Source organism: Oncorhynchus masou, chromosome 31 (assembly GCF_036934945.1).
Source record: "Oncorhynchus masou masou isolate Uvic2021 chromosome 31, UVic_Omas_1.1, whole genome shotgun sequence".
NCBI classification, from domain to species: domain Eukaryota; kingdom Metazoa; phylum Chordata; class Actinopteri; order Salmoniformes; family Salmonidae; genus Oncorhynchus; species Oncorhynchus masou.
In genome coordinates this window covers 81,754,072-81,781,163 of record NC_088242.1, presented here as the reverse complement: position 1 = coordinate 81,781,163, position 27,092 = coordinate 81,754,072, and the positions used below count along the sequence as shown (strand labels likewise).

General features: G+C 43.0%; 1 protein-coding gene across 1 annotated transcript; it reads left to right on the top strand.

Annotated features, from left to right (window-relative positions):
* The first annotated feature begins 816 nt into the window (after positions 1-816).
* cilp2 (cartilage intermediate layer protein 2) lies at positions 817-26,616 on the top strand. The gene is made up of 10 exons (XM_064952180.1): positions 817-1,040; positions 9,470-9,568; positions 11,123-11,392; positions 13,778-13,960; positions 14,759-14,914; positions 15,043-15,360; positions 17,563-17,671; positions 17,819-17,976; positions 23,866-26,285; positions 26,400-26,616. The coding sequence occupies exons 1-9, from the start codon at positions 977-979 to the stop codon at positions 26,268-26,270; spliced, it is 3,762 nt and encodes a 1,253-aa protein (XP_064808252.1). The 5' UTR covers positions 817-976; the 3' UTR covers positions 26,271-26,285; positions 26,400-26,616.
* Positions 26,617-27,092: the final 476 nt, after the last annotated feature.

Sequence of the window (27,092 nt, the reverse complement as noted above, 5' to 3'; positions counted from 1 at the left end):
GCCATTGAATAGGAGTGGGACAACATTCCACAGGCCACAATCAACAGTCTGATCAAATCTATGCGAAAGAGATGTGTCACGCTGCATGAGGCAAATGGTGGTCACACCAGACAGTGACTGGTTTCCTGATCCACGCCCCAACTTTTTTTTAAAGGTGTCTGTGACCAATAGATGCATCTGTATTCCCAGTGATGTGAATCCATAGATTAGGGCCTAATGGATTTATTTAAATTGACTGATTTCCTTATATGAACTGTAACTCAGTAAAATCTTTTAAATTGTTGCATGTTGTGTTTATATTTTTGTTCAGTGTTGTTCTTTTGATGAATTGTATGACAAAACCATGTTTTGCATGCCAACGTATATATTTTTGGTTATGGCCAATTTGAATGCCATTGTTACGCAATTGACAGGCTTGTTTCATCAATTACACTACACTGAGGTTGAGCATACTGTAGAAAAGCTGTCCGTTTTTACGAGTTCTGTATACAAACATAATCATAATATCTTAGTGTGATGCATTCTGTGTACTCTGGTGGATACAACCTTCAGTAACAGCCCAAAAACGTATTACAATCCAGACAGAACCGATGAAATCTTACTCTGGGGAAAGTAAAAAAACACCCTTTTATTTGAGGTAATATTCCGCCCGCTCTCTCCTGCATTCTTTTGGGAGTGTTATGGAAGACACAGATGTGAGAGAGCACTGGCCAATGGTGAGCAGAGGGGGGTTGGATTAGACTGCACTCTGGGTGTCCCTTCTTTTAAGACTCCTGTTCCCCGTCTAATTTACAATCTTCATATGGCTGGGTTTAGGGACAGAGGCAGGTTTCCAACCACCATCATTCACACCTAAGAGCACTCAGACTCTGTAGCCTGACATTTTGAAGAACAACAAAATTTCCTCTTGACTTGATAATATAATACACGCAGAGAGAGAGAAGGAAAGCATCCAAGTGTGTGATTGTGGGACACCATGTGGGACGTTACAAAAGTGTCACTACTCCTGTCTTTCCTGGTGGCAGTGGCAGCGGCTCAAGGTATGTCAAGTTAATGTCCTCCTCAAAATGTGATGTTAGTTCAGATTCATTATTCATGTGCAAATAATTATATCACTCTGCCTTTTTACATATCCCACAAAAAGTCATTGAAATTGTTTGTGTACTCATCAGCAGAACTCATTTTCCAGGACATTTTAGAATAGGTTCTTCGTAACACTGCCACTGTGTTTTGTATCATTGCCATTGTCTTGCATGCCATTTAACTGTAGCTGTGGTAGGCAATGTCATTACTCAATGACATTAGCCAATAATAGCCAATTCAACCCTGAAGCCTGAACAGCTTCATCATTCTGACACATGCTGTCAATGATCCACTGCTTGTCTGTAGTAGCTCATTCTTATGACATAAAAGTATACATTGAGTGGAAAAAACATGAGCAACACCTGCTCTTTCCATGACAGACCGACCAGGTGAGTCCTGATGAAAGCTATTAATCCTTATTGATGTCACTTGTTAAATCTACGTCAATCAGTGTAGTTGAAGGGCAGGAGACAGGTTAAAGGTGGATTTCTAAGCCTTGAGACAATTGAGCAAAGGATTGTGTATTTGTGCCATTCAGAAGATTTACAATACATATAACACCTTGAAGGTCAGTGTAGCACTCTCTCTCTCTCTGTGCGTGTGTGTTTGCAGTGAAGGCACTACATGGATTAAGGTAGACCCACGCCACCATTCCACCCGTGCCTGCAGTCACCTGACTGAGAGAGAAATAAGTGGGACACGAGGGCACAAACTAAACTCACACAGCCTCAATTATCAGCCAGTAGATATGCAAATTAACTTCTCTTCCATCACCCTCCTCCCATGGCTAATTAAAAAAGAAATATGCTTATATCTTTACGTGCTGCTGCTTTAAGCTTTACCCGCACCTAAGGTCTGACTGACACCCAATTAAAAAGTTTATAGAAAGTGGCACATAAAACACTGAGTGTACAAAACATTAAGAACACCTGCTCTTTCCATGACATAGACTGACCAAGGGAATTTAGGTGAAAGCAATGTCTCTTATTGATGTCACTTGTTAAATCCACCTCAATCAGTGGAGATGAAGGGGAGGTTGACCGGTTAAAGAATGATTTTTAAGCCTCGTGACAATTGAGACATGGATTGTGTATGTGTGCCATTCAGAGGGTGAATGGGCAAGACAAAATATTTAAGTGCCTTTGAACAGGGTATGGTAGTAAGTGCCAGGTACACCAGTTTGAGTGTGTCAAGAACTGCAACGCTGCTGGGTTTTTCACGCTCAACAGTTTCCCGTGTGTATCAAGAATGGTCCACCACCTGAAGGACATCCAGCCAACTTGACAAAACTGTGGGAAGCATTGGAGTCAACATGGGCCAGCATCCCTGTGGAACACTTTTGACGCCTTGTAGAATCCATGCCCCGATGAATTGAGGTTGTTATGAGGAAAATAGCGACAGATCTAGCCCTTCCATTTGAACGTTTAAAAAAAATGTTATTAGTTACGATTACTATTTTTAAATTTGAATTTGTTACATTTAATTTTGTTTTGAGTTTTGTGCACATGTACTTTAAGAAATAGTGTCTTGGCACCAAACGGTGTATGGCACTAAAATAAAAATAAACCAATCAAATCAATTATTAGAAATACTTGCACACATCTCTGTCTTCCTGAACCTAAACTTTGCAAGGTGAGAAAGTAGCCTATCCCAGTGGATGTCAGCGTTGGACCAGTAGTGGTTCTTTAGTTGTGAATGGTGAGATCACACTGTAGCACCACAGGGGGGCTGTCTGTCTCTGCAGGGATGTCCCACCACTGGAAGTGTTAATCATGCTGTGTCAAGTCATCAGCACTCTCATTGTATTGTCATGTTAATGAGAAGCAGATGGATGTTAGGGGTAACACATGTTTCTCTGGGGGCGATTATATAATGCCTTTGTAGGGATCAGGGCCCCTCAATTTGAGGGGTGTGTGAAATTGACAGTAAACTAGTTATTATACAGTAAGTGTGTTATAATGGATGGACAGCCTTGGGATTCTTTAAGAATTCAGTGCAAGTACTGGATAGTTTTGCCTGTTCAGGAAAATTATCACACTGACTAGGTGTTTGATAGAATGGATAGTGATGTATTCACTTGCCAACACATTGTGGCAGACATGGGTTGTATTTGTCCCCATCTCACCTCGATACATTACCCGCCGGCTGGAGCACTCACCAAGTCAGCACTCACCAAGTCAGCACTCATCAATGAAACAAGTAAACACAAATCCTCTATCCCACTTTCTCACCTAACTGACAGGTGAAATGACTCTCTCTGGTTTCCCCTCTCCCTGTCTCACTTTTTCCTTTTACTTTTCCTTTCCCCTCCTGCTCCTTCTCTATCACTTTCCCTCCATCATTATCCCCATCCTGCTCAGAGTTCAAAGATTTATGATGTGTTTTCCCTATTTGAAGAGACAGCTTCTGCTCCTGGATGCAATACCGAAATGGACTATACCGAAATGGAACACTGTGACTATCAATCAAGCTAAACTAAGTCTCAGGTCTTAGTGGAGTGTTTTAAAGAGCCAGATGCCACACATGCTGCCCGTAATGAACTGTAATCTCCATACCAGTCTCGGGATAGAGGTGGAGGTGGGCCAACTGGGACCATGAAGAAGCAGTCTCAGAGCTCCAAAGTCAATGTTGTCCCTGTGCTAATTGGCTTCATTCAGAGGGACTAGCTCATTCTCCAGATGCTGGCCACAGACTGACTGGAGAGCAGTGGTCCAGCTAAACCACAAATCCCACATCAGGATGTGTAGCCCATTGACTTAAATGAGAATGGGAGGGAGAAGAAAGGGATCAAAGTCCCTTGTATTCCCAGCAATCATCACGTGAAGGCCCAAATGGCTGACTACCGTTTGAAGATGCGATGCCTGCGTTTGAGGATGAAAGTGCACAAACATTTCTTTGAGGCAGAGGACTAGGCTAATGCTCAAGAAGCAGTTCTTTCTAGAGCTCGTGTATACCCATTGCAGAAACCCAGGTGAGCACTTGCAGTGGACTTAATGTGGAAATACCATCGAGGCCAATTGTTTTTTTTATAGCCTGAATGAGGAAATGCAGTGCGGTAGAAAAAAATCACATAAAGAACACAAAGCCTCTGTGTTCTTTTTTAAAATCCCGCCAAATCTTGTGGTGGATTTGCATCATTAGTTCATGTCAGGGGCAAAACTGTATAATGAGGCACATATGCCTTTGACCAAGAATCAGTCAGTGGCTCCACAACCAGCCCTGAAGCCAAGATTGATGGAGGGAGAAAGCAGAGAGAGAGAGACCATCTGATTCTTCTACCACAGCACACCTCAGCCAGATAATAGGCCAACTAAACAAAACAACTTCCACATGTCTGCAAGGCCATGGCATAAAAACTCACATGCATAAGTACACATGCACACTTTCTGGGCAATCATTTAATGTCCATTGGTTTGACACAAACCTTTGTCTAAATAAAATGCTTCTGATTTTGAACAAATATCTCCTTATTGCTTAAATCTTAATAAGGCCAGGTGACGGATGTTTCCAGTGCTCTAACACTTCACTGCACACACCTGTTATTACAATTAAGTGTGGGGCTGTGGCATGGAAAAGTTGCATCAACACTATGTGGAGAGACGCTCAACATTCAGCCCAGTGCTCAGCCCCGCTGTCATGGCCGTTGAAAGAAGAGGACCAAGGTGCAGCGTGGTGAGCGTACATATTCCTTTTATTATTATGACGCCGACAAAAACAATAAACAATCCAAAAAACAACTTCCCACAAAGAAAGGAGGGAAGAAGGGCTACCTATGTATGGTTTCCAATCAGAGACAACGATAGACAGCTGTCCCTGATTGAGAACCATACCCGCCAAAACATAGAAATACAAAATCAGAGAAAAACTAAACGTAGAATGCCCACCCCAAACCACACCCTGACCAAACCAAATAGAGACATTAAAAGGCTCTCTATGGTCAGGGCGTGACACCCGTGAGCCACCACTCCATCCAAGCTGTTACATAACACAGAAAAGTGTTTTTACATTTTCTTCTTGTAAGGCTCTGGAATATTTTAAACAATATCCAGACCTGCTGAAAGGCCTGTGTCTCAGCCCAGGCAGATTTGGGTTGGCAATCTGTCTAATCTGACTACTGAAGTCATTTCTCTGGGTAACTTCAAAACTTATTTTTTCATTTTCTGCAACTTTTTATTAGTATCTGGCTGCTGCCGAGTGTGCATGCTCTGTCTCGGAAAACACCCGTCTGAGAAGGCAACAGGAGAGGAGAATGGCATTTAGAAGGGCCTGCAGTATTAATAGATGTTTGAGTCCTTGTGTACCCTGTAACTAAAGCCCAGCACCACTTTATAGTGGCAAGATCCCCAGAATAAGTATCAGAGTCCAGCAGACACAACAATGCCAGCCACACCAGGCATTGGCACCAGAATGGCCAAAGCAGTGCAAGCGCAGAAGCAGGCAGAGGGGAGCTTGAGACAATACTGGATCTGACGTAGAAATTCTAACACCCAGTTGAGAGTTCGTCTCCATCACTAATTTAACATTGCATGGTATTCAGCTTTATTACGAGAAGCTAGCCTGTATGGCTATATTAATAGAAGCTGGCCTGTGTCTATATTAAGAGAAGCTAACTTGTGTGTCTATATTGAGAGAAGCTAGCCTGTGTGTCTATATAAAGAGAAGCTAACTTGTGTGTCTATATTAAGAGAAGCTAGCCTGTGTGTCTATATTAGGAGAAGCTAACCTGTGTGTCTATATTAAGATAAGCTAACCTGTGTGTCTATATTGAGAGAAGCTAGCCTGTGTGTCTATTTTGAGAGAAGCTAACTTGTGTGTCTATATTGAGAGAAGCTAACCTGTGTGTCTATATTAAGAGAAGCTAGCCTGTGTGTCTATATTAAGAGAAGCTAGCATGTGTGTCTATATTAAGAGAAGCTAGCCTGTGTGTCTACATTAAGAGAAGCTAGCCTGTGTGTCTATATTGAGAGAAGCTAGCCTGTGTGTCTATATTAAGAGAAGCTAGCATGTGTGTCTATATTAAGAGAAGTTAACATGTGTGTCTATATTGAGAGAAGCTAGCCTGTGTGTCCATATTAAGAGAAGCTAGCCTGTGTGTCTATTTTGAGAGAAGCTAACCTGTGTGTCTATATTGAGAGAAGCTAGCCTGTGTGTCTATTTTGAGAGAAGCTAACCTGTGTGTCTATATTGAGAGAAGCTAGCCTGTGTGTCTATATTAAGGGGGAGAAAGAGGGTCTGCTAATAGGCACAGAAACATACTTGGAACCATTGCTAATGTATTGGTTCCATTGCATGGGACTATACTTTGACCTCTTTCCGTATCTTGTTGGTGGTGTTGATGTAGTAGAGAGGTCTCTATTAGGGAAAGTTAAACAGGAGTAAGGACCTCAAACAAAGGAGGAAATCCAGTTAAGTTTAAGTGTGTTTCCTCTAACATAACAGTGTGTTTCAACATGTTTTGGATGAGGTAACGCCACTGACGTACCATTAGCATGAAACAGCACATATAAAATCACTGGCTTTTTAAATTCACATATAAAGTGTTAACAAGCCACTCAAAGGAACGTTAAATAGTCAAAGTCAACTACTGGAGCCAGTGGACAACTGCCATCACTGAAGTTGCAAGGCTGACGGGTTTGTATTATATTAAATATGGATTCCGACATAAAAATCTTTAATGCCATTATGCACCTCATTAAATTACTCTTGAAATCTTTTAATGGTTTAGGCTTCAATATCAAACATCTTGAAGTGATAAGTGTAAGCAATGTGCCCATGATGGAGTATCCAAGGCTGGTAATAGTGCAGTTCTCTGTCCAGTAGATTGTTAATATGACAACGTCACTTGGAAGTGTGTCCAAGCCCGCATGGGCACACCTGCAGTGCAGAGGTTATGCGGAGAGACATTTGTTTCTATTTAGCCAGTGATTCCATCATGTCAATCAAATATTAAAACCCCTGTCTATAATCTACAGTATCAAGCCAGATATGAAAAGCCCACCTTGCATTGAAAGATAGCCCCTTGCTTTACTGTTAAACACACAGCTGCAGTATGTAGGCCTGCAAAGCTGAGGGCAGAGGTCAGTCTGGTTTAAGCAGACTGCAAAGACTGACCTGGAACTTACATAATACCACTTGTAAGAGAAGCCATTCACTGGGTTGAAGACCATACTAGGAAAAAATGCTCCAAAGCCATAAAATTGGAAGAGAATAGTGTTGGCGTAACAAAAAAAGACCCACAGTCAGCAATAAATAGCTGGGACTGAAACTTGCCTCTGCTTTGGGTCTTTGTGACTGTGTCCATAAACTCAGCGGTGGACCTCCTAAAGTGGTAAGCGCTCTCACAGACATCCAGCTAGTCAGTCAGGCAGGCCGTGAGACAGTCCGTGGTGGGAATGGCTTTCTCAGGCCACGATGGCTTCAGGCAGGCGGTTGGGAACCGAAAGAAAGGACACACGTCTCCGCTGTCAGCCCTTGCTTGACGCTGCACATGTGGGACGTGAGTGTGTGTAATATCACAACTGGCTACGTTGCTGCATGGGCCATTCCAGCATAATGACAAGATCAGATGAGGATAGAGAGGAAAGTCAGAGAAGGGAAGAGAAGGCAGATGTAGAGATGACTGATGGATCAAGGCCAAACCGTATCTGAGACGGGATGAGGTGGAAAAGAGGGGAAAGTGAGGCATATTGGCAGCATATGGTAGACAAGTCACGACTAACGGATGGCTTACGTGAGCTGATTCCTCTCAGCTGTGTGTGTCTCAATGGGTCTCCTCAGCATCCGGGCTTTATTATTATTATGTATTTATTGATATAAATTTTTATTACATTTTTATTTTACCCCCTTTTTCTCCCCAATTTCGTGGTATCCAATTGTTAGTAGCTACTATCTTGTCTCATCGCTACAACTCCCGTACCGGTTCGGGAGAGACGAAGGTTGAAAGTCATGCGTCCTCCGATACATAACCCAACCAAGCAGCACTGCTTCTTAACACAGTGCGCATCCAACCCGGAAGCCAGCCACACCAATGTGTCGGAGGAAACACCGGGCACCTGGCAACCTTGGTTAGCGTGCACTGTGCCCGGCCCACCACAGGAGTCACTGGTGCGCGATGAGACAAGGATATCCCTACCGTCCAATGCCTCCCCAACCCGGACGACGCTATGCCAATTGTGCGTCCCCCCACGGACCTCCCGGTCGCGGCCGGTTACGACAGAGCCTGGGCGCGAACCCAGAGTCTCTGGTGGCACAGCTGGCGCTGCAGTGCAGCGCCCTTAACCACTTGCTTCCTGGCTTTATTGATGGAGATGTGTTCATTTAAGGGGGGACGTTTGGGCTTTGTAGGGACCCACCAGCCAGGACTTGTTTCAAAGAGGGCAGCCAGAAAACTAGCTCGAAGACACATACAGTTTCAGACACACTATCACACCACCAGACATAGACAAGGTTTCCCTCAGAGAGTGGAGGAATGTAACCTCTGGTACGTGGCTCATTGAGAAACCATGAGGAATCATCTCTGCTTGTCCTTCCCACTTTCCCTCCCTCCATCACTCTCCCTCCAGTCCATCTCCCTTTATAGAGGCTCCATCTCATTCATTGGCTTCTGATTAGAGAGAGAGAGAGAGAGAGAGAGAGAGAGAGAGAGAGAGAGAGAGAGAGAGAGAGAGAGAGAGAGAGAGAGAGAGAGAGAGAGAGAGAGAGAGAGAGAGAGAGAGAGAGAGAGAGAGAGAGAGAGAGAGAGAGAGAGAGAGAGAGAGAGAGAGAGAGATTTTCCACATGGCCCCAGGTCCTTAATGAGACAGGACAGTGTTTCGTTGAGAAAAAACTGAACGTGCTTGGACTGTGGTGTAGTCTTCTGACTAGTGTGTGTGTGTGTGTGTGTGTGATATCAGGTGTTCTCACACACATCTGGATGGAGGTCTTCCAGACTGATTGCTGGCACCTAGCTAGCTCGCGGGGGCGGTAAAAGAGAACCAGGCTTGTCTTTGTATTCTTGTGGCAACCTGACAAGGCCGGGGGATCTGGAAACACAGACACCCCAGCGTCAATGCACCAAGATCGGGTGTCCCACACCAAAACTTCTCCCTGGCCTTCAACCACAGCCCGTGGAGTGAGACGTAGACATTCCTTTCACATTCACAGACACTGTCAAATTGATGAGAACATGCCGAGGACCAACTCCTCAGACAAGTAGGTCCGCAGACTCGAAAACCGGCTTTCATAAATCTGGTTCTCCCCATTGTAAAACTTGGTGGATCCATTGAGCAGAGCCCCGAGGTCACTGTTACAGTGTTACAGTGTGGTAGTGGTGCAGCGGTGCAGGTAAGGTTGGGCCCTGCTGGTCATAGTGATAGGTTGTATTCATGGTGTGGTTCTCCCCATCCAGGGCCCTTCAGGAACAGCTCCCTGCTCAGGAAGTGGAGTCAGACAGACAGGAGCAGGAAGCTGGCCTACAACTTGCTGACTGAGCCACAGCAGACCACAGGTGAGTGAGCTCACTCCTAATACCACCTGGTTGACCTATACAACCTGAGGAGGGAAAACTTACTCAACAATGTGTCTTCTGCCTCAGACAGAGGGGTTTCCTTCCTTTGATGTACTGAAACTGCCAGGCTTTACACACCATGGCAAGTGCAGAAAATCAATTTTTACAGTTTTATTACATACTAGTAACATTTATACATACAACCCATCATATTTAGGTGTCAAGTCCATTTCCAGTCCAAGGCCAATGTTGAGACTCTATGAGCCCCACCCCTCCTTCTCCAATTCATCAACTATACCCTGTTTCTAATGTGTAATCAATGTTCAGTTCCCACTCAGCTCTCACATTCCATTATGCTTACATTCAGTCTCACTCCTTTGAATGAGCAGTCTGGTGGAATGAAACAATGATGTTAACCTGCCAGGATCATATCAGAGCAAACAATAGCATGGAGTCTACTTTATATTCACACGAGTGCAGTTTAATTTAAGCAACTATTCATTAAATCCAGTCCAAATTAATATGTAAGCCAACACACACATTATCCAGATACAGGAAATTAAAACTAAATACCTAATGTCACCACAGGGTTGAAAACCACTGGCTTTTAAATGAACAGAGAGACTAGAGAGAGGGGTCACTATGTCTGTTGAGAATGTTTACCGACGATAGCACACAGCACGGTGAGCACACATCTTGACAATGTCCACCAATAGATCACTTCACTTTTATCTCGATGCCCCCCAAGGGGCTCGTTCCAATTATGAAATCTATTATTCAGAGATCCATGGTATGTTGCTAATGCAATGCAGTGAGGCTGTTTCTTCACATCTTTGGAAAACCTAAGAGTTGAACATGTGGCAGACAAAAGCTAGACGACATGACACTCCTCATCTGCCTTCTGAGTTGGCTTGGAAAGAGTTTGGTCAACGCAGGCTCCCCTGGGTGTCTCTACACACCAGACAATGACAGTAGCAGACTATTCTCTTAAACTGTGCAACCTTCGGCCTTGTGAGTGGCGCAGTGGTCTAAGGCACTGTGAATCAGTGCTAGCTGTGCAACTAGAGATTCTGGGTTCGTGTCCAGGCTCTGTCGCAGCCAGCGCGACCGGAAGAAACCATGGGGTGGTGCACTATTGGCCCAGCATCATCTGGATTAGGGGAGGGTTTGGCCGGCAGGGATGTCCTTGTCCCTTCTAGCACTAACTAATCCTGTGGCGGTCCAGGCGCAGTGCATGCTTTACACAGTCGCAAGGTGTACAATGTTTCCTCCGACACATTGGTGTGGCTGGCTTCTGGGTTAAGTGGGCATTGTGTTAAGAAGCAGTGCGGCTTGGTTGGCTTGTGTTTCGGGGGACGCACGGCTCTCGATCTTCGCCTCTCCGAGTCTGTACGGGAGTTGCAGTGATGAGACAAGACTGTAACTACTAATTGTATACCATGAAATTAGGGAGAAAAAGGAGTAAATAAAAACAAACTGTGCAACCTTACCCCCCAGTCGTGATCCGTATCTCCTTGTCTATGTCTCCCTTCACCCAATCTGCATGTATGGCAGGCGTGACTGAATGGACGTCCTGGTTCAACATCGACCATCCAGGGGGGAATGGAGACTACGAGCGGTTAGAAGCCATCCAGTTCTACTACAGGGAGAGGGTGTGTGCCCGGCCGGTGGCCATGGAGGCCCGCACCACGGACTGGGTAGCAGCAACAGAGACTGGGGAGGTGACTCACTCCAGCCTGGAGAAGGGCTTCTGGTGCATCAACAAGGAGCAGCCCTACGGACGCATCTGCTCCAACTACTACGTCCGCTTCCAGTGCCCACCAGGTACCCACAGACCACCATGCACCATGCCCCATTCACATGGGTTATAAAGTAGATGTGCTATAATAGCTTTGTGTTAAGGATTCTGAACCCATACTGTGCTTAGGGGATAAAGGAATTTTGTGAGGGGATTAGCCAACTATCCGTCACCCTTAGTTACTGTGCTGTATACTAAGTCGAAACAGAACCTCAGTGGAGATAAAGCCACTTAAGCCAGGCATCTGCTGCACTGCATTGGCCACTTTATTTCCATCAAACCCTACCAACTTTCCCCCAATTGGAGTAAACTAATAAATAATAACACTTAGGTTTCTACCTTCAGTTTATACATATTATATACATTTTACAGACACAATCTATTTTACAATAGTTATATTTTCTTTGTTTTTATGTCCTTCCTCCATTTCTGATGTCCATCCAGTTTGATTTCTATTTGTAACTGTGCTATTTCACAGAATTTCTGAACCTATATACATTTGACAGGCCCGTATGTTTTACATTGGTTATCTTGTTATTAGTCCCACCCTTCAGCTCCATACAACCCCTCCCATCTATCCCTTAACACCATCCATTTTGGATTTCTATTTGCCATATATTTTCCAACTGTGCTGTGATGTTTCACAAAAGTACTGAACCTTTCTATTCTCATAGCTTCTACAGATAGAGAATTAAAGATACATTTTTGTTGCTATAATAATAATAATATTATTGTTTGATTGACCATGGCTTTTCAAATCACCCAGTATTGCTATCTGCAGCGTTAGTTCTAGGCAAATGTTGCAATTATTTAGCCATTCCTGGACCTGTGACCATAAACAAGCTACATATGGACAGTACCAAAATAAAGGATCTAATGACTCTGCCTCCTCACAGCAGAGCTGGGAAGATTGTATCCCCCATATACTGTATATAACATTCTATTGGTTGCAAGAATTTTGTACAGTAATTTAAATTGATAAATTCGAAGTTTTGAATCCGACGCTGCTTTGCGTGTCATTTCATAAACCATGTGCCATGGAATGGGTACATCGAAATTCTCTTCCCATCTATTTTGCAATTTATATGGCACAGCTGTCAAGTTTTTCATCCTTAAATGAAATTGGTATATGTTTTTATTTATCACACTTTTCTTTAACCATTTATGTTCTTTAATACAGGGCCGACAGACAAATTCCTTACTTTTATCCCCTTCTGCTTGCCTCTTCCATTTTTGTGGTGATGCTGCAATTAGTTGGTTGTAATTTTGTGTATGAGCAGACATTTTCATATGTCTGAGTTAGCTGCATGTCCTAGTTATGATATCATTCACTAAAATTCTACCTTTTTTTCAACATTTCATCGAAAAATACATTTTGTTTTATCAATTAGTATATTTGAGTTTAACCATAGTATTTGTTGTATTATTTGTTCTGTCTTTTCAGGTGGATTATTCTGAAATTGCAACCAACATTCTAAGGCTTTAAAAGAAAAATATGATATTTTGGAGATTATTTCCTTTTCAAACACCCGAAAGTGAGCAGTTGTAATCTGAATAAAGGGGAAAAGGCCATTCTTGAACATGGGGTCAGACATTCCTACCAATTTACTAGAGAACCAGTTTGGATTTAAGTATAACTTTTGTATGACTGATGCCTTTAGTGAGAGGACTAATGCTTTAATATTTAATAATTTCTGCCCTCCGAATTCATATTCGTTATATAAATAGGCCCTTTAAATTTTGTCTGGCTTGCCATTCCAAATAAAATTGCCATTCCATCATATAATTTAAAAAGCAGGTCACTGGGTGTAGGCAAAACCATAAGCAAATAGTTAAACTGTGATATGGCTAAAGAGTTAATCAGGGTGATTGTTCCACAAATAGACAGGTATTTTCCTTTCCATGGTAGCAAGATCTTATCTATTTTTGCTAACTTTCTATAAAAATGTATTGAAATGTGATCATTTCTTTCTTTTGGGATTTGTATACCGAGTCTGTCCACATCCCCCCCCCCCAAAAAAAAGTCCTGGACTTATTTTTTCAAACTCCAAACTACGTTACTTACATAAAGATGACGTATCTTAATTTGAGACAGTTTGCTACAGCTAGAAAATAATCCTGCAGCAACAAGAAGGCTGAATTATGATGTGGATTATCATTAATGAACATTTTTTGTTAGGGCAAATCATATCAAGTGACAGTTTAAAGTGGAAATTACAAACTTTTGAAGCCTTTTTAAACCTTGAGTACACTACACGTTTGCATTTCCAAAAGAGTGATCAAATTAAGATCCTACATTAGTAATTCTCAGTCCAGGACTGGAATTTTAGGTCTGTGACCATTCTACCAATTCTATTTCTATGTGGATTCCATACTCACCCTTGTCACAATGTCTTGTCTTGTGTGTCCAGTTCAGGCCTACTGGATGGACTGGTCTGCCTGGGGCCCCTGCTCTGCTACAGCCTGTAATGACGTGGGCATTCAGGTCCGTCAGAGGAAGTGTATGAGCATCCAGCCCATGCCCTTGCTACTGGTTCCGCCGTGCCAGGGGCCCCAGACAGAGAGGATGGAGTGTGCCACCCTGCCATGTGAAGGTATCCTCCCAACACAACCTACACATAGACCTACAGTGTACATACCATGCCAATATTTAACATCAAGCCAATCATATTAATTATAATTTTAGGTAATTCATTCACTACCAGAGACTGATCAGCTGATCAGGGTCATTATTGACATGAAGACAATCACAACAGATCTGAGATGGAGCTGCAGTATGCGGCTGTTAATGAATACAGTGACTACGGCCACAGTAGAGCCAATGCTGAACCACTTAGAAAAAGGGTCCATAGGAGAACCATTTTTGGTTCAATGTAGAACCCTCTATGTAAAGGGTTCTACATGGAACCAAAAGGATTCTACCTGGAACCAAAAATAGTTATTCAAAGGGTTCTCCTATGGGGACAGCTGAATAACCCTATTAGGTTCTAGATATCACCTTTTTCCTAAGAATGTACATTAAACCATCTTCTCCACATGCCACAGTTTTGCTAACTTCTCCCTAACATGGGCTTCTAACAATTATCTGTCACCATCGTCAACACACCTTCGATGTTCATAAAGCTGCAGGGGCTTTGATCAGGAGAAGGCTGTCACTGTGCACTTCCCTCTCTAACCGTCATCAGCAGCACTGTCTCCCAGAAAGAGGAGGAAACTACCTGATATGTAACAACTCTGTTACGGCACACTTTCATCAGGTGACCAGTAGCCTGGCAAAAGTCCTGTGATAATATTTTGTTACAATGCATCTTTCCTTTCACCTTTCCTTGAAGCTACAGTTACATTATATGGATCATTCATGTTTATGTCCCATGTCTCTGTGGTTTGACTAGCCAAGTGGACTCAGTGGGGTACGTGGGGAGCATGCTCAGTGACCTGCGGCAAGGGTCGCAGGATCAGAAGGAGGACCTGTGTGAGAACCTCTATAACAGTGCAGTGTGTTGGACGAGCAGCTGAAATCCAGAAATGTGGGAAATATCCATGCCCGAGTAAGTCGTAAATCTAAAGAAACATACACAATATGGCTGTAGAATCTGAATAATCATTCTAATCATGTGTAAAAGTATGCTGAATGTATTGTGTGTGGGTGTTATTGTGTATGTATGTGTGTCTGCAGCCAAATGTAAGCGTGAGTGTCCCGATGGCCGTCCCAGTGAGGACTGTAGCCGCTGTGTGTGTGTGGGCCACATGCTCCAAGGAGAGGTACTTAGTATGACCGGTGTCCCCGTGATGGGGGCCAGGATAGCGCTGGCCAGCCGACCCAAGATAATCCGTACCCGCACTGACGCCAAAGGCCTCTTCAGGCTCCCAGGGGTCTGCTCCAGTTCCCCCAGCCAGCTCTACATCAGGAAGGAGAAGTTTGCCCCGGCCACTGCATCCACCTCCAGCAACAGCAGTGGGTCATCCTGGGTACGGGCAGTCCTAAAGTACGCAGGTGAGTTATACTAAGTTAGTAATATCAACAAATAGCCCAATGATGAAGTATGTACTCTATGTACTTAGTACTGCTTTGAGCCAGTCAGTCTATCATTATAACCATCCATCTACTGTAGCCAGACTAGGGTAAGAACATTTAAAACTACAATACGGACCACTGGAGGAAAGTCTGAAGTAGTTCAGTCCTTTACATGCACATATGCAGTGGGGCAAAAAAGTATTTAGTCAGCCACCAATTGTGCAAGTTCTCCCACTTAAAAAGATGATAGAGGCCTGTAATTTTCATCATAAATACACTTCAACTATGACAGACAAAATTAGAAAAAAAATCCAGAAAATCACATTGTGGGATTTTTAATGAAGTTATTTGCAAATTATGGTGGAAAAAAAGTATTTGGTCAATAACAAAAGTTTGTCTCAATACTTTGTTATATACCCTTTGTTGGCAATGACAGAGGTCAACCGCTTTCTGTAAATCTTCACAAGGTTTTCACACACTGTTGCTGGTATTTTGGCCCAGATCTCCTCTAGAGCAGTGATGTTTTGGGGCTGTTGCTGGGCAACATGGACTTTCAACTCCCTCCAAAAATGTTCTATGGGGTTGAGATCTGGAGACTGGCTAGGACACTCCAGGACCTTGAAATGCTTCTTACGAAGCCACTCCTTCGTTGCCCGGGCGTTGTGTTTGGGATCATTGTCATGCTGAAAGACCCAGCCACATTTCTTCAATATTTTATTTTACTAGGCAAGTCAGTTAAGAACAAATTCTTATTTTCAATGATGGCCTAGGAACAATGGGTTAACTGCCTGTTCAGGGGCAGAACAACAGATTTGTACCTTGTCAGCTCGGGGGTTTGAACTTGCAACCTTGTGGTTACTAGTCCAACGCTCTAACCACTAGGCTACCCTGCCGCCCCACCAAGCTACCCTGCCTTGCTGATGGAAGGAGGTTTTCACTCAAAATCTCACGATACATGGCCCCATTCATTCTTTCCTTTACACGGATCAGTCGTCCTGGTCCCTTTCCAGAAAAACAGCCCCAAAGTATGATGTTTCCACCCCCATGCTTCACAGTAGGTATGGTGTTCTTTGGATGCAACTCAGCATTCTTTGTCCTCCAAACACAACGAGTTGAGTTTTTACCAAAAAGTTATATTTTGGTTTCATCTGTCCATATGACATTCTCCCAATCTTCTTCTGGATCATCCAAATGCTTTCTAGCAAACTTCAGACGGGCCTGGACATGTACTTGCTGAAGTAGGGGGACACGTCTGGCACTGCAGGATTTGAGTCCCTGGCGGTGTAGTGTGTTATTGATGGTAGGCTTTGTTACTGTGGTCCCATCTCTCTGCAGGTCATTCACTGGTTCCCCCCCATGTAGTTCTGGGATTTTTGCTCACCGTTCTTGTGATCATTTTGACCCCACGGGGTGAGATCTTGCGTGGAGCCCCAGATCGAGGGAGATTATCAGTGGTCTTGTATGTCTTCCATTTCCTAATGATTGCTCCCACAGTTGATTTCTTCAAACCAAGCTGCTTACCTATTGCAGATTCAGTCTTCCCAGCCTGGTGCAGGTCTACAATTTTGTTTCTGGTGTCCTTTTTTAGCTTTTTGGTCTTGGCCATAGTGGAGTTTGGAGTGTGACTGTTTGAGGTTGTGGACAGGTGTCTTTTATACTGATAACAACTTCAAACAGGTGCCATTAATACAGGTAACGAGTGGAGGACAGAGGAGCCTCTTAAAGAAGAAGTTACAGGTCTGTGAGAGCCAGAAATCTTGCTTTTTTGTAGGTGACCAAATGCTTATTTTCCACCATCATTTGCAAATAAATTCATTAAAAATCCTACAGTGTGATTTTCTGGATTTTTTTTCTCATTTTGTCTGTCATAGTTGAAGTGTACCTATGATGAAAATTACAGGCCTCTCTCATCTTTTTAAGTGGGAGAACTTGCACAATTGGTGGCTGACTAAATACTTTTTTGCCCCACTGTACATGGAAACTAAATAAAAAATAAATGCAGTCACAAGGGCAGTATTTCACCATAATCCCACACCAATCATTGTTCATAAGTACGGAGACCAAGAAGAGTTTAAACTGTAGGCCTGATTATGTTTCATTTCGATCAGGATACCTTTTTGGTACCGTTCACAACAGTCCCAGAGGCAGGTTTTTAGGGATTTGTTTCCTACTGCTTTGCAGAGAAGCCATACATTGTAAAGCACCCAGAGGACAAAGTGCGCTATGAGGGACAGCGTGTGATGTTATGCTGCAAGGCAGCAGGGGAGCCCATGCCAGACAAATACTACTGGTATGATCATGCATTCCTTTGTTAATTTACCAGAAAAAAATCTTACAAATGTTTTTGGGAAGCATGACTAGATAACACATTATATTAAACAACTTATAAAAATTACATTTTCAGTATAGGTTTTTAATGGTATGTTCTTCTCTCCAGGTATCACAATAGGACCCTATTGGACCGGAACATGTTCAAATATGAAGAGGATCTGGTGCTGAGAGACCTGAAGCCTGAGCAGACAGGACATTACTACTGTAAAGCCAGCAGCCAGACAGGAAGCATCAAGTCCTCACAGGCATTCCTCAGCGTTATCGGTACGTATAGACCCTATCCATCAAATCCTGTACTGTACCTGTAGGAATGGACAGTAGGAAAAGACACTGCAGCAAACCGAATGTCAGTGAGGAAAAAACCCTGCAGAAAATCTACTGTATCTGTAACATCGAAAAAATACACCCAAGTAAAATAAGATCGTAAAATATCAAGGCCTCCAGAATCTGGCAGTAAGGTTTTATTATGTTTACATTGGTATAAAGCAGCCTTTTCTAAACAGAGATTATTTACATTATTTATAATAGACTGTAAAAACCAAAATCCCACTTCTCCAGAGCTCCCCTTATTGAAGTGAAATCCAAGATTGTCAATAAATCCTGTTAGTCAAACAAGTATGAGTTTCCACATCCGTGCAGGGTAGATACACATTGTGCGTATTCCCCAGTTACTTGTTAGCCACGATATAGATTGACAAAAAGGGGCCGCGGGGGAGTGTGCTAAAGCATTCAGCTACGGGCTTCTACAGGAGGATATGTTCTGGCTCTGAGTCTCTGCAGCCTGAGAGATTTGCCCCTGTGAATAGAAGAACAACACCTGGAACACCAAGGCTCTGAGTGAAGAATGATTAACCTGCTTTATGCTACCAGCCCATTGTGGTTCCCATCACTAGGGAACATTAGGCTACACTCCAGTTATTTAATAAAACATTCCATCCATATTTAAAGACCGGACTACCGTTTTCCTTTTGTTTCTTTTAGTTATTTAATTAGTTTTTTTATGCAGAGGGGCCAGGAAATGACACATTGGGTAACACAGTTGAAGTCGGAAGTTTACATACACCTTAGCCAAATATATTTAAACTCAGTTTCACAATTCCTGACATTTAATCCTAGTAAAAAGTCCCTGTCTTAGGTCAGTTAGGATCACCACTTTATTTTAAGAATGTGACATGTCGGAATAATAGTAGGGAGAATTATTTATTTCAGCTTTAATTTCTTTCATCACATTCCCAGTGGGTCAAAAGTTTACATACACTCAATTAGTATTTGGTAGCATTGCCTTTAAATTGTTGAACCTGGGTCAAACGTTTTGGGTAGCCTTCCACAAGCTTTCACAATAAGTTGGGTTAATTTTGGCCCATTCTTCCTCACAGAGCTGGTGTAACTGAGTCAGGTTTGTAGGCCTCCTTGCTTGCTTTTTCAGTTCTGCCCACACATTTGTATAGGATTGAGGTCAGGGCTTTGTGATGGCCACTCCACTAACTTGACTTTGTTGTCCTTAAGCCATTTTGCCACAACTCTGGAAGTATGCTTGGGGTCATTGTCGATTTGGAAGACCCATTGCGACCAAGCTTTAACTTCCTGACTGATGTCTTGAGATGTTGCTTCAATATATCCACATACTTTTCCTACCTCATTACGCCATCTATTTTGTGAAGTGAACCAGTCCCTCCCGCAGCAAAGATTCCTCACAACATGATGATGCCACCCCCATGCTTCCCCCTTTTCCTCCAAACATAACGATGGTCATTATGGCAAACAGTTCTATTTTTGTTTCATCAGATCAGAGGACATTTCCCCAAAAAGTACGATCCCAATGTGCAGTTGCAAACCGTAGACTGGCTTTTTAATGGCGGTTGTGGAGCAGTGGCTTCCTTCCTTGCTGAGCGGCCTTTCAGGTTGTATCGATACAGGACTTGTTTTACTGTGGATATATATAGTGGGTATATATACTTTGTATATGTTTCCTCCAGCATCTTCACAATGTCCTTTTGCTGTTGTTCTGGGATTGATTTACACTTTCGCACCAAAGTACGTTCATCTCTAGGAGACAGAACGCGTCTCCTTCCTAAGTGGTATGATGGCTGCGTGGTCCCATGGTGTTTATACTTGTGTATCTATTGTTTGTACAGATGAACATGGTACCTTCAGGCATTTGGAAATTGCTCCCAAGGACGAACCAGACTTGTGGAGGTCCACAAATTTTTTTATGAGGTCATGGCTGATTTCATTTGATTTTCCTATGATGTCAAGCAAAGAGGCACTGAGTTTGAAGATAGGCCTTGAAATAAATCCACAGGTACACCTCCAATTGACTCAAAGTATTTCAATTAGCCTAACAGATGCTTCTAAAGCCATGTCATTATTTTCTGGAATTTTCCAAGCTGTTTAAAGGCACAACCAACTCAGTGTATGTACACTTCTGACCCACTGGTATTGTGATACATTGAAATATAAGTGAAATAATCTGTCTGTAAACAATTGTTGGAAAAATTACTTGTGTCATGCACAAAGTAGATTTCTTAACCGACTTGCCAAAACTATAGTTTGTTAACAAGAAATTTGTGGAGTGGTTGAAAAATGAGTTTTAATAACTCTAAACTAAGTGTATGTAAACTTCTGATTTCAACTGTATATATCAGGCTAGGCGTCTGCTAGCGGGACAACCTCCGGTGGAGCTAGAGGGTGCGCAATTCAAATAAATAGTCACAAAAAACTTCTTGATGCACCCATCCCGTTAGCGGGATAATTTTTGTCAACATCCGCTGAATTGCAGAGCGCCAAATTCAAATTAAATTACTAAAAATATTTAATTTTCATGAAATCACAAGTGCAATATAGCAAAACACAGCTTAGCTTGTTGGTAGTCCACCTGGCATGTCAGATTTCAATAAAACTTTTCTGGAAAAACATACCAAGCGTTTATGGAAGGACATCTCTCTCAGTAGACAAAATATTACAAACAGCTAGCAGCCAAGTAGATTGGTCACAAAAGTCAGAAAAGCAATATATTAATTTGCTTACCTTTGATGATCTTCGGATGTTTGCACTCACGAGACTCCCAGTTACACAATAAATGTTCCTTTTTTTCCATAAAGATTATTTTTATATCCAAAATACCTCCATTTGGTTGGCGCATTATGTTCAGAAATCCACAGGCTCGAGCGGTCACGACATCGCAGACGAAAATTCTAAATAGTATCCGTAATGTTCATAGAAACATGTCAAACGTTTTTTATAATCAATACTCAGGTTGTTTTTACAATATATAATCAATAATATATCAACAGGGACTGTAGCTTCTTCAGTAGGAGAGAGAGAGAAAATGGCTGCTCCAAGCTGTTGCGCATGCAAAACGCTGCTGGCACCCAGCCATCCCCTTACGCAATATGATCTTTCTCGCTCATTTATCAAAATAAAAGCCTGAAACTATGTCTAAAGACTGTTCACACCATGGGGAAGCCATAGGAAAATGAATCTGGTTGATATCCCTTTAAATGGAGTGAAGATAGGCTATGGAACGTGGAGCTTTCAAAATAGAAGCCCCTTCCGGTTGGATTTTCCTCAGGTTTTCACCTGCAATATCAGTTCTGTTATACTCACAGACAATATTTTGACAGTTTTGGAAACTTTAGAGTGTTTTCTATCCTAATCTGACAATTATATGCATATTCTAGATTCTGGGCCTGAGGCAGTTTAATTTTGGTACGTTTTTCATCCAAACATCAAAATACTGCCCTCTACACTCAACAGGTTAAACATGTAGGTACATACAAGTGTCTTGTGTCAATTGAAAGCTTAAATTCTTGTTAATCTAACTGCACTGTCCAATCTACAGTAACCATTACAACGAAAGCATGCCTTGCGATTGTTTGAGGACGCCGCCCCACATCAAAATATTTTTCCACCAGCACAGGTTTCATAAATTTACAAATAGTGATTAAATATTCACTTACACTTTGAAAATCTTCCTCTGATTTGTCATACAAAGGATCCCAGCTATAACATGTATTGTCATTTTGTTAGATAAAATCCTTCTTTATATCCCAAAAAGTCTGTTTAGTTGGCGCCATCGATTTGAGTAATCCACTCGTTCAACATGCAGAGAAAGGAATCCAAAAACTTTGTTAAAACAAGTCAAAATATGTTTCTATTGACTCAGATACACTAACATGTCATCAAACTACAATATTTCATATGGAAAGAAGTATGTTCAATAGGAAACCAATATTAGCAGGTGCATCTTGTCTTCCTTGCGCGCCCAAACATGAATTTCCAATAGTTTGTCCCAGTACTAAAACAAATTATTCTCACTCATTTTTTGGGGGGGATTTTCTCCAACCATATCTATTGTGTTAAATTCTCCTACATTATTATGACATTTCTACGAACTTCAACGTGTTTTCTTTCCAATGGTACCAAGTATTTGCACATCCTGGCTTCAGGGCCTGAGCAACAGGCAGTTTACTTTGGGCACGTCAGTCAGGGGGATATTGAGAAAAAGGACCCTAGCCTGAAGAAATTCAGGCATCTGTCTGCAACAATCTTTTTCTTTAGAGGATAGGGAGTCTAACAGGAACACTGGAGCGTAAACTCAGTCTGCTTAAACTAATAACACCCAAACAATTATACATTTTCATGTCCTTATTGAACACACTGTGTAAAAATTCACAGTGCAGAGTGGAAAAGTATGTGAACCCTTGGATTTAATAACTGGTTGACTGTCCTTTGGCAGCAATAACCTCAACCAAACATTTTCTGTAGTTGCGGATCAGACATGCACAACAGTCAGGAGGAATTTTGGACCATTCCTCTTTACAAAACTGTTTCAGTTAAGCAATATTCTTGGGATGTCTGGTGTGAACTGCTCTCTTGAGTTCATGTCACAGCATCTCAATTGGGCTGAGGTTAAGACACCGACTGGGCCACTCCAGAAGGTGTATTTTCTTCTCTTGAAGCCGTTCTGTTGTTAATTTATTTCTGTGTTTTGGATCATTGTCCTGTTGCATCACGCAACTTCTATTGAGCTTCAATTGGCGGATAGATAGCCTAACATTCTCCTGCAAAATGTCTTGATGAACTTGGAAATTCATTTTTACATTGGTGATAGCAAGCTGTCCAGGCCCTGTGGCAGCAAAGCAGCCCCAAACATGATGCTCCCTCCACCACACTTTACAGTTGGGATGAGGTTTTGATGTTCGTGTGCTGTGCTGTGCCTTTTTTCATCCACACATGGTGTTGTGTGTTCCTTCCAAACAACTCAATTGCAGTTTCATCAATCCACAGAATATTTTGCAAGTAGCGCTGGGGAACATCCAGATGCTCTTTTGTAAACTTCAGACGTGTTTTTTTGGGACAGCAGTGCCTTCTTCCGTGGTATCGTAGACTCGTCAACAGAGATGTTAGCATGTTCCAGAGATTTCTGTAAGTCTTTAGCTGACACTCTAGGATTCTTCTTAACCTCGTTGAGCATTCTGCGCTTTGATCTTGCAGTCATCTTTGCAGGACGGCCACTCCTAGGGAGAGTAGCAACAGTGCTGAACTTTCTCAATTTATAGACATTTTGTCTTACCATGGACTGATGAACATCAAGGCTTTTGGAGATACTTTGGTAACCCTTTCCAGCTTTATGCAAGTCAGCAATTTTTTATCTTAGGTCTTCTGCGATCTCTTTTGTTTGCAGCATGGTTCACATCAGGCAATGCTTTTTGTGAATAGCAAACTAAAATTTTGTGAGTGTTTTTTATAGGGCAAGGCAGCTCTAACCAACATCTCCAATCTCGTCTCCTTGATTGGACTCAAGGTTAGCTCACTACAATTCACTTTTGGGGAATTCATTAGCCTAGGAATTCACATACTTTCCCCAACCGACACTGTGAATGTTTAAATTATGTATTCAATATAGACAAGAAAAATACAATAATTTGTGTGTTATTAGTTAAGCACACTTTGTTTGTCTATTGTTGTGACTTAGATGAAGATCAGATCAAATATGATGATCAATTCATGCAGAAATCCAGGTAATTCCAAAGGGTTCACATACTTTTTCTTGCCAATGTGTGTGCATTATATGCATTATGCATGTGTGTGTTTACATCCATAAAACATGTGTAATCTCATTACTAACTCTATGCACTGTGTATTCCACAGCTAAAGGCATGCAGGCATGCAACCCCACACCTAAGAACCACCTCATTAGGCTGCCCATGGACTGTGTTCAGCCTGGGACTGACTCTAAGCTCTACAACGCTGGCCGCTGCACCCACAACAAGTGTGTAGGCTCCCTGGACTTCGACTTGCGCTGCAGGGATGGAGGTGGCTACTGCTGCGGGGTCCAGAAGATGGAGAGCCGGGTGATCAACTGTGGGAGCTACAGCCTACCCATCAAAGCTGTGACTGAGTGTGGCTGCCTGAAGTGTGTGGTGCCCAAGGTGCTTGTGCGTGGCAGGGTGGTCACAGTTGACAACGATGAACCACTGCGTTTCGGGCACATGTATGTTGGCAAGGAGAGAGTGGGCACCACAGGGTACAAAGGAGGTTTCACGCTCAATATAACTCCAGACACAGAGAGGCTAGTGGTCAACTTTGTGGATCCCACAGAAAAATTCATTGACACTCCTAAGGTGTTTATCTTTGACAAGAGAGGGGGCTCTGTTTATCATGACGTGAAGGTGATGAGAAAGCAGGAACCCATTGATATCAATGCTGGAGAGACAAATACCATTGACTTAGGAGAAATCAAAGGAGAGGACCCCATTGGACAGATTGTCATACCTCCAAATTCTTTCCACAAAAAAAATGGGGAGGTGTACGAAGGTACGGTGAAAGCCAGTGTCACCTTCATTGACCCCAGGAACATCACCACAGCTGCTGCAGCGCCTGGTGATCTCAACTTTGTGGACGATGAGGGTGACATGCTTCCACTGAGGACATATGGGATGTTTTCCGTTGACTTCAGAGATGATACGAACCAGGAAGTCCTAGGGGCTGGAGCGGTCCAAGTACTCCTCGACACGCAGCACGTCAAAATGCAAGAACACATTCCCAAAATGAAACTGTGGTCCCTCAACCCAGACACAGGTGTCTGGGAGGAGGAGAGTGACTTTCACTACACTCAGACCACATCTGGTGGTAATGGACGGCGCAAGCGAGAGGAGCGCACTTTCCTCATAGGTAATATGGAAATCAGGGAGCGTCGACTTTTCAACCTGGATGTGCCTGAGAACCGCCGCTGCTACGTCAAAGTGAGGACATACATGAGTGACAAATTCCTGGCCACTGAGCAGTTGGAAGGTGTGGTCATCAGCCTGATAAACTTGGAGCCCAAGCCTGGCTTTTCCTCTAACCCCAGAGCATGGGGTCGCTTTGACAGTGTGATAACTGGACACAACGGAGCCTGCCTGCCAGCCTTCTGTGATGCTCAGGTGCCTGATGCTTACACAGCTTACGTCACAGGCATTATGGGTGGTGAAGAACTGGAAGCAGCTCCCTCAACCCCCAAGATGAACCCAAACATCATTGGAGTGTCTCAGCCATATTTAGACAAGATAGACTACCAGCGTTCAGACCACAATGATCCAGCTCTTAAGAAAACAGCCTTCAGAATCAACTTGGCAAAACCCAACCCCAATAATTTGGAAGAGACCAACGGGCCAATATACCCCTACCAGAGTTTAATATCCTGTGAAAATGCTGAAGTCAATGCCAACCATTTCCGATTCTTCAGAGTGGAAAAGGACAAATACGAATATAACGTTGTGCCCTTTCAAGAGAACGACTTAACATCATGGACAGGTGACTACCTCTCTTGGTGGCCCAACCCACAAGAGTTCAGGGCTTGCTTCATCAAGGTCAAGATCCAGGGACAACGGGAGGTTATGATAAGGTCACAGAACCATGGAGGCACCCACCCTGAGACTGCAGGCCAGCTGTACGGCATCAGAGACATTCGCAGTACCCGCGACATGCACGTGGCCAACATCTCAGCAGCTTGCCTCGAGTTCAAGTGCAGTGGTATGCTCTTCGACCAAGCCGCAGTCGATAGGTCCCTCATATCAGTCCTCCCACAGGGCAACTGTAGGAGAGTGGGCATCAACAGCCTCTTAAAGGAGTATCTCACCAAGCACCCCCCTACCTCACCGAACAATGAGTCCCATGCCTTCAACATGCTGGCCCCAGTCGACCCCTTGGGGCACAACTATGGCATCTACACAGTCACGGACCAGAACCCAAGGGTGGCAAAAGAGATCGCCATTGGACGCTGTTTTGACGGTACCTCTGACGGCTTCTCCAGAGAGATGAAGTCAGACACTGGGGTTGCTCTGACCTTCAGCTGCCCAGAAAGGACTTTAACCAGGGAGAGTCTCTTCCAACGCCTCCAGACAAACCCCAGCCAGACCCTGTCTCAGATGGCAAGGGACATGAGGGAGGCACAGGGGCTGCAGGCCCGAGGAAGGTCCTCCCGGGTAGTGACCTACCCCTCTGAATCCACGAGCCGCAGATCCAGCTCCTCTAGCAGGAGGAGATCTACGATGCGGACACAGAACCGGCAGTAGATCTGCCGTTAATAAGTGAGTTACAAGTTTTCATTGTGCCACAGAGTGTAAACAAAAGTAGTATTTTTAGTGCATGTAAAGTTTTCCACTTTCTGTACTTGAATCCTAATAACTTTAATTTATTCCTAGGTCTTTGGGTTAGAAATGAAGATGACGTACTCTCACAAACAAAAGAAGGAAATGTCAAGTTGTGTCAGCCTGGTGATGTTGGATGTGAACTTTCTCTGAACACAGTACGGTAATCTATTGAAGCAGTAACTTCTCCAGCAAAACCACACAGGAGAGCGAAATTAAGACTTTTTTTCCTCTGAAACTTACTGGAAGGGTTTGGCAATACATATCAGTATACATTTCTTTAGCTTTCATCAGTCCAGTAAAGCAAAGGATATTTATTTAATTGGCATTAATAGGATTTTAAGAAGGAAACCAATTTCCGAGGAATATTTGGATTTATCGCGTTCCACATTAACCATCGTTAACCAACCGTCTTTTCTGATATCTCTGATCGCTTGAGATATAACCAACTGCAACTGTAAACGCCAGTCAAAATGCTAAACACTTCATAATACATCAGCGCTTTCCATTGCACTCATGAGTCCCTCAAGATCAAAGGATCATGAGGTCCTAGTGATCTAGTTTGTTTGTAACAGACAGTGGGCCCCTTTTCTAGAAACCGGGAAGTCTTTTCTGCCAAAAAGTGGCATTATTTAAGAAGATGCAATGGGGTGCAAGGAGTTATCGAGTTTGTGTAACAGAGGACGCTTCTTAGTGCGTTTGTTTCTAGCGTTTTTCTCTCCAAATAAGCATGTCACATTGCCAACT